The 8108-nt window shown below is 49.4% G+C and overlaps 2 protein-coding genes across 2 annotated transcripts; both read right to left on the reverse strand.

Moving 5' to 3' along the window:
• Positions 1 to 790: 790 nt before the first annotated feature.
• On the reverse strand, positions 791 to 2610 carry GGS22DRAFT_171698 (40 kDa peptidyl-prolyl cis-trans isomerase). Its single transcript, XM_047962649.1, has 2 exons — positions 2072 to 2610; positions 791 to 1952 (listed from the first exon to the last, which is right to left on the reverse strand). The coding sequence occupies exons 1-2, from the start codon at positions 2418 to 2420 to the stop codon at positions 1177 to 1179; spliced, it is 1125 nt and encodes a 374-aa protein (XP_047815562.1). The 5' UTR covers positions 2421 to 2610; the 3' UTR covers positions 791 to 1176.
• Positions 2611 to 3764: 1154 nt separating this feature from the next.
• GGS22DRAFT_191916 (Rho GTPase activation protein) lies at positions 3765 to 7595 on the reverse strand (the record flags this gene model as incomplete). Its single annotated transcript, XM_047965185.1, has 1 exon — positions 3765 to 7595. One exon carries the CDS (start codon positions 7593 to 7595, stop codon positions 3765 to 3767), a length of 3831 nt encoding a protein of 1276 aa, XP_047815563.1.
• Positions 7596 to 8108: the final 513 nt, after the last annotated feature.

Genomic DNA, 8108 nt, shown 5'->3' on the forward strand with positions numbered 1-8108 from the left:
ATATTCTCGTGAGAACCCAGGCAGCCGGGTAACCCTATTCTATGATCGTAACAACCCTAAGCACAGACGTCAACAATCTAAGATAAATGTAGATGAAAATGAACGAGTAAAAAGCAAAGAGAATTGTTGAGCAAGTGCAAGACATACACATACGCCATCTAATAAGAGCCTGAAAATAAAGTTGTCCGATTGGCTGTACCTTCCGATCTTGTCCCCATTGCAAGACAGAAAGTGCTACCACACTGTGCCTAACTAAGCTATAAACTAAGATAACCTGCTAAACTATCACATACGACCATAGGAGCTAGAGAACTCGGGATCCCGTCCGCTCTCCCATAGATAAGCTGGCTACCGCCGGATCAGTAGTTGGGTCGGTGACGACCAGCGAATCCCCGGTGTTGTATGTTTATATTTTTGTTGTTGTCGTCGTTGGTTTTTAATTCCTCTCGTTGATGAAATTTCTTTTTGAAAATAGTGGGGGTTATATGTTGGGGTAGAAGCCAGAATTTTGAAATTTGGAGATCGGGTTCGCGAGAAAAATCAATTTTGCTGGTGAACATGTAAAGCTTGAATTATTTGGAAAGTAGTGCGATATAATCTTTAGAACTAATATTTTCGAAGATAATCCATTCCAATAGGTATTTCGTAATGTTTCGTTGGCTTAATATGAGAATGTCTCTGTCCGATGTATAGAGGAACGGGATTTTCTTGCCTTAACGCCTCGCTCCTTACGGCGACCACTAATCGTCGAAACACAAAATATATAACACAAATCAACCCCGTCATAATATCAAGCATACGCCTCTGTATTAAAGCAAATCTAAATACTAATGCAAAACGGATAACTAACCCGTTGTAATACCTCATTTTCGTTGTAATCGCCCCTATCACCTATCCCTATCCCCATCCCGTGAAGCATATCTACACTACTAAGGATAAGCTTAGAAGATAGGTAAGCAGCAAGCCGAGAAACCCATCATCCACGAGCGACACCAGAGGAAGTTGTCCGACAAACGGCCAACTAACTCTGCAATCCCGTGTCCGGATACCCGCGCCCATTTTGATTTTATTTTAATATTAGACAGAAACCAATGACCGGAACGCACTCCTCATAATGCCATTTTCATGCAATCATCCCTTTCCCACCTCCTCCTTACCCTTCCTCTTTTCCTACCCTCACGCCCCCTCACGCCAAAACTTCTTATAAGCAAGCTTCTCCCTCTGATTCCTCGCCTGGATCAACTTCAGCACCCGCGTATGCTCCTTCTCAATCGCCGCATCACCAGGCGCCAGCTTCTTCGCCTCAAGGATGTCCATCAGCGCCGCATCCTCATCGCGCAATCTCGCAAGCGAGAACCCACGACGGTAGAAAGCCTTCGCCCGCTCCGCGTCGCTGATCCCCTTAACAAGAAGAGCCTGTCCAGCGGACCGTTGAGCCTCATCGAATGCCTGGGTCTTGATGTTCAACAGCGCCGAGTTGCAGTTCAGCGAGAACCGGAGGTTGTCCAGCTTCTTCTTGATCTCGACGCCCTCCTCGCCCTCCGGGATATCCGGGTCCTCGTTGAGGTACCGCAGGCCCTTCTGGTATTTCTCGAGGCCGCCGAGGACGTCGCCTGCCTTAAACGCCTTGTTGCCGAAGTCCTTGCAGTCACCCGCCACCTTAAGCACGTGGGCTACAGTAAGCGGCTGCTGGTCCTCATCTTCGGGGAAGTCCTCGTATTGATCGCCGTAGGCGTCCGCGGCCTTAACGTCGGTGACCTGGGCGGCGCTCGCTGAGAGCTCCCCGCAGTCGGCGATTATGACTGCTTTGTTGGGTTTGTCTGACACTGTCGGTAGGTTCTCGACCTGACGGACGATGGACTTGCCTGACTTGACCTCGCCGAACACTACGTGCTTCCCGTCGAGGTGGGGCGTGGCGACTGTGGTGACAAAGAACTGCGAGCCGTTGGTGCCTTTGTGAAATTGGTGTTAGTTGACCGTCCAATAAAAAATAAAAATAAAAATAAAAATAGAAATAAATAAACCATGTGTACGACATGAAATCGCTAGATAGGTAGGCAGTAAAACTCACCAGGGCCAGCATTCGCCATGCTAAGCAAGAACGGACGCTCGTGCTTGAGCTCGAAGTTCTCGTCTTCGAACTTCTCTCCGTAGATACTCTCACCACCTGTTCCGTCACCGGCCGTGAAGTCACCACCCTGGATCATGAACTGCTTGATAACACGGTGGAATCCGCTGCCCTTATAATGGAGGGGCTTGCCGCCTTTTCCAACGCCCTTCTCGCCCGTGCACAGAGCACGGAAGTTCTCCGCGGTCTTGGGCACGATGTCATCGTACAGCTCGAACGTGATGCGGCCTGCCGGCTTGTTGCCGATGGTCACGTCGAAGAAGACGTAGCTGCGTTTCTTGGTATCGGACATCTTGGGTGATTTTGTGTATGAAAGCTGTGGTGAGTAAGAAGGTATCGTCGATTGTATGTTCGAGCGGGGTGGTAAGGCTGTGGGTTGTTTGGTTAGTGAACAGTTATGAAGAGGAGTGTGAGGAGATTTGAATTGGTAAAATTTGGGAAAAGGTTAGAAATGCTCACTTGTAAGTTTATTTTAAAAGGGAAATAGGAGGAAAGAAGGAAAGTTGTTGGCAGTTGTCGGAAGAATTTGAATTGGAATGCAACGACGCAACTGCATCCAGCCAACTGGAACCTGGAGGTGAAGCTTTTCTTACAGTAGAAGCTTCTAGGTGAAATCCAATCGCGGGGCAATAACGTCCCATACGTGGGGTTACACTGTTCAAACGGGAACTAGGGAGATGCCATTAACCAATCACGTCACAGCTACCGCCAAATAGGGCTGGCGGCTCGGCTTTAAGGTTCCATCGTTCCTGCTGTGCTCGACTCCTCTTCATTCGTGTATTCCTCCTGCTTAGGGTGTCTTCTGCGAAGTCTATAATATAAGAAGGCATCTCGAAGATGTGACGTTGCTTCCCCAATCTCACAGTGATTCTATCCAAGCACATAAAAATAACAGTATAAAGATTGGTAAACCAGTAAATATTCGCATAACCCTACGAGAGAGCTGCTTAGCTAAGCTTGGTAGGTATCATAAAAACTACCTATCTTCCCCCCTTTCACCTCCTCTCGTCCTATCTCATTCTCGTAGACTTGTTTTTCTACCGACATTTTGACCTGATTTGGTTTAAACCGATTCTGATCTTACGATCGATATCAATCTGTCTGAAAACAGTACGTACGTAAATGTGTCCACTCCGTCATGTAACCTCGTCTTATGATATGATCATCTCGTTAGAAAATTTGCGTGTCATGTAATGTAAATGTTAAAAAAAGAATAAAGAGCAAGGCCTGAAAAAAATTGCCTAGCCCATATCAGAAAGCCTCCCCTACTTTTTTTCTTCTACCGGAATCCCGTTTGAAAATGCAGAATAGAAAAAACACAACTCTGCCCTTTGGGGGAATATGCATCGATGAGGTCTCGGAGTCAAATAGCGAATCCGAGAAACGTCATCGGAAAGGAGCCGCCGCCGTCCTTCTAAACCCCCGGCAGTCTATGTCTCTATTTTCCCTCTCACGCGGCGGCGTGACGATGTTACTTGGCCGGCTCACTATGTCTTAATCCTAAGACGCCGGCTAGCCCAACCTCTTTTTGAGGCGGTGGCCGTTTCCTTAATTTGGTCGCGGACCGCTTCGGGGCTTCTGGTAATTGGATTTGTGGTTTCGCGGACGCGGATTCTCCTGTAGAGTTAAGGCATAACTAGTGCCTCGAGCTGGTATCGCTCTGCCAGGATTCCGAAAAGGTCCCTAGAAGACTCCTGCTGGTTTTCTCCTCCTTATCTCTGCTCTTTTCTCTCACCGTCGAGGGAGAACCGGCCGCATCCTTCCCCTTTTCCTTCTTGCCACCACCGATCAGGCCATGCAAAAAGGTTCGTGGGTTTCTCACTTGTCCGGCCTTGGCCCGTATTGTCCCCATCGGATTCGCTAGATCTATGGCTTCTGATACTTGACGTCTCCCCTCTCTTCCGAAGTTCCTGAATGCCGATCGATCGCTACTCTCCGGCTCGCTACCGGACGAGCCTGGCGCGCGGTACGGATCGTTGTCCATCCACGCTGCCGAGTTCCCATATGTGAGATTGACCGTGTCCAGAAGTGCCGACTTTTCAACCGCGTCGGCTAGGTCTTCTGTAGCTACCGATTCGTCCTCTGCCATGCGAAGCGATTCAATCCTAGCAAGGCATTCGTCGGATCGCTTCTGCAGGTCCATGCATATCACATGAAATTCCGCTAGTTCCGCGTCAAAATCCGAAGGATCCGTAGAATTTGACTTGTGGCTTGACTCGAGCCAAAGTTTAACCAATGCGGCGTAATTCCTAGGATGGTCAATCAAGTACGGCAAGGAGGGAAAACCTTCTCGGGATATTGGTGACAAGCGACCGAGGATCGTAACGGGGGTGGAGTATGAGGCGGGAACAGATGCAATGTTACGCTCGGTTGGTATCGAACACATCTGATCAATGTAGTCTTTGAATGGCTGCCTATGGATACTCAGAAACCTATTCATAGGCTCCATCCAGCTCTCTTTCTTGCCGAACGTGGACAGATTTGCTAGCGCTTGGAGACCTTTCGCTATGAGCGTTAATGTTCGTTGGGCTCGAGGTCTCGGGTTATCTCGTAGGAGCCCAAAGAGCTTTGGATTTAATATTGCTGGGCAAATGAAACGAAGGAACAAGAATCCCGAGACGCTTGTGTAATTGACAGTTCGAAGAAAGTCGCCGTACCGGTCTTCCGCAACAGCTCGGACGTATTTCAGGATCTGCCGCAGTTCAAGTGGTAGCTTAGTCGCGGAGTCGGCGATGCATTCCCATATCTCGGTAGTTAGTTGTATTAATTGGCTCCAATGGGAATGCATTTCGTCGCCATGTTGAATTCTGCTTGGATCTACCTCGCAGTCCGGGTTGAGTTCGTTGATTTCGAAAATCTTTTCTACCAAGATCTCTTCCAGGAATTCCTTTCCTAGGCGGCGCATATGGAATTCTAAAGCTTGGGTGAGTAGAGTGTTGCCTCGGAATAGAAGGTTCGCCTCTCCAGCTAGGGACTTCATGTCACGGACGAGCTGATCTCGGTCGCTCGCAGAATTTGAAGACTCGTTTGACTTTAATCGCCGGCTAAAGCGTAGTCTCTTCACGCTGTTCTGACTTCCAATCCCGTCGATTTCTTCTTCAACGAGGGCCATGAGCCATTCGCTTGAGCTCCCTGATACCTGGAAGATGTTCAAGAATAGCTCCGCGAGTCGTCGCATAGCGGAGGGTACGGCTAATGCGATTTGGCTCGTCAACCCGACGCTGAATTTATGCAGAAGTATAGACAGCGCATCATAATTCTTTTCCGCGAGTACAACAAGTTCGTCGTGATTAACTTTGACGAACATGCTCCCAATACTTTCTTGCTTCTCGTCGCAGACTTGAAACCATTGTTCATGATCCTTTCCACGCTCTAACTTATCAAGGGGTATATCCACCGCTCCGCATAGAACTTCTGTTAGGTTGCCAGTCTTTGGGAGGCCTAAAGACGCTTGTACTTGATGACTGAGGCTTTCTAAATTTCCGTCGACTCGTTTTAAGATAACAGATAAATAAGGTAATGTAGTAGGTAATTCGGTAAATTGGGTAAATTCTCGCCAAAATGGGTTCTTCGTGTCAGATTGTGTCGTTGTCCGAGACCGAACCTCGCCGTCTAAAATGACTTCGGCAAGGTAATTGCCAATTAAAGGATCACGTTCTTTAGAATGGCGATCGTGGTGCTCGAGGGTCGGGCTCTGTTTCCTTATCTTAGCCTCAGTGACTCTAATTTGAATTGTCTTCTCTAAGCGGAACAGTTGCCCGTCAAATTCTTTGTCGAACTCCTCCACCTCGGTGACCTGGTCTGTAGACGCCTTGACCCCGTATAAATCAGGGACGGCGAACGCTCGCAGAAGCACAAACCAGACCTCGAAGAGAACCCTAGAATCTAGAGCAAGGTACACGGGCCGGAATATAGATAGTTGTCTCGACGCGGACGAGTAGATCGGGAAGATGGCAATGCAGAATTCCTCGTCCAAGACTGATCTATCCAGTTGTTGTATTGCGCAACGGGATAATTGTGACAATTCGATGATTGATAGCACGGCTACGTCGTTTTCGGTCATAAGTTTAAATTCGCCATTATCTTGAAGGATGCAAGATACCCGCCTCCACGATGTCATACCCGAACGAAGATCTCGAGTCGATGGCCGTTTCACGATCGCTCGAGGTGACATAGCGGTACCTTTGTCCCAAAGCATCACCTTGCCAACTTTGATGATGGCCGCATCTTTCGAAGACGGACCACCGGCGGCCGAAGATCCTCGCCGCCTCATTTCAGTTCGACCAGAGCTAGGGGGATTGGCACCTCTACCGTTGGCGAACCTCACTGCGGTAGGACGTAGTTGTTGCCAGCAAAGTAAGCTAGCGAGCCAGTAATCGAAGTCTTCAGCTGAAAGGGGCCGAAGTAAAAGTTCCACGCCCATCTTATTGTTTAGAATCTCTAGACATTTTCCTTTGTTGTCTGGACCTTCGGCGGGTAGAACCCTGCAGCCGCGCAAGTCGGCGACCACTGGAAAATGGAATGGCCCGTTCTGGCCGGAGTCGAATAGAAGACTACCTTGATCTTCGTTAATATAACAGGTCCCCGAGTACCAGGGGCCATTTGGCTCGTTTTGGTATTCGACCTCTCCCTTCATTCGGCCGCAGAAAGTCTTCATCAGTAGGAGAATCCTATTCGCATCGTCTGTAGGGACCGGGAGCGGTAATGAATCTACAGAGGGCGGCGGGGATACTAGGGGAGATGTAGGTCGAGAAGTACCGCCACGTTTGATGAGACGCCTATTGGACGACTTTTTCTCCTTGCTTGACGACGGTGTAATTTTTAGATCGGGCGGTCTGGTTGGTGCAACGGACGGATAACCCACCGATTCTAGCACAGTCGGAGGGGTGCGCACTTCGATGTCTAGAAATGGTTGGGAGCTCGATGAGGAGAAGGATCCCACTCTATGCCGACTATCAGATTGGGAGGACGAGGCCTGTTGTCGTTGCGCAATCGCACCGTCCATGGTATGGGTGCGTGGCCTTAGAGGGACAGCCTTCTGATGCTGCTTGGGCGGGCTCGAGGAGGAGCTGTCCATGGATTCGCTAAAGGCATCATTAAATACCATTCCTTGCCTCCTCCTTTCTCCGCCAGGTATGGATCTAGGCGAGCTCTGCTGGGGAGAGGCGGTACCAAACCCCCGGGTCACTTGTGCGATGTTGTTTGTGTCCGGGGCATGGCCGTTCTCGCCTGGTTCAGGTGTAACCGTACGTATAGTGTTTTGCTGCATGTTGACATTGGGCCTGAAAGTCGTGCGCGTATTACTATTACCACCTGCCACCCATTCCGCATTATGTAGCAGCGTATCTCCTGCAGTAGCTACCGACCAGTCCGCCAGGTTGTCGATGTGGTGATGGTCACTGTGAGTTTCCCCTTCCGCCTCCCGGGGCGGGGAGACACCGCGGATACGTTGTTTCGAATGTACCATGGCGGGTGAATTGGAGCATTGGGTGCTGAGCCGGTCTCGCGCAGGTTAGAAGGATCGATATCGTTCCTCGTGGTAGTATGCGTCGTTGTTATCGCGGCCATCCACCTCATTCATCAGCAAGATGCTGCTAGCCAGATATGTATAGAAAGGTCGTCTGCCATAAACCGCGGGTGGAAGATGATTCGTTTACAAGCTGCCATCGGGGGATGGGCATTCTAGAAGGATAACGTGATTGTTGAGGGACAGACTATGTAGGTCGGTAGGTATGTCGGCGCATGATAGGTAGGAAAAAAAATTGAACTACGTAGATTCGAGTCGAGGAACCGCGACGCGGGCTTTCCAACGAATTCGGCGGGATTGTGTTTTTATTGCACCTGCAGATAATATCATAATATCGTGTGCTCTATTCTCAGACTCGCCGTCTAGTGGTACCCATGCGGCACGTGGAAATAGTGAGGATCAGGGATTGCAGGAACCGGTAAGCTTTCAGAAAATGCTAATTGTGGTGTGGGC

Source organism: Annulohypoxylon maeteangense (genome assembly GCF_022496945.1).
Source record: "Annulohypoxylon maeteangense strain CBS 123835 unplaced genomic scaffold GGS22scaffold_18, whole genome shotgun sequence".
Taxonomy (NCBI): Eukaryota; Fungi; Ascomycota; class Sordariomycetes; order Xylariales; family Hypoxylaceae; genus Annulohypoxylon; species Annulohypoxylon maeteangense.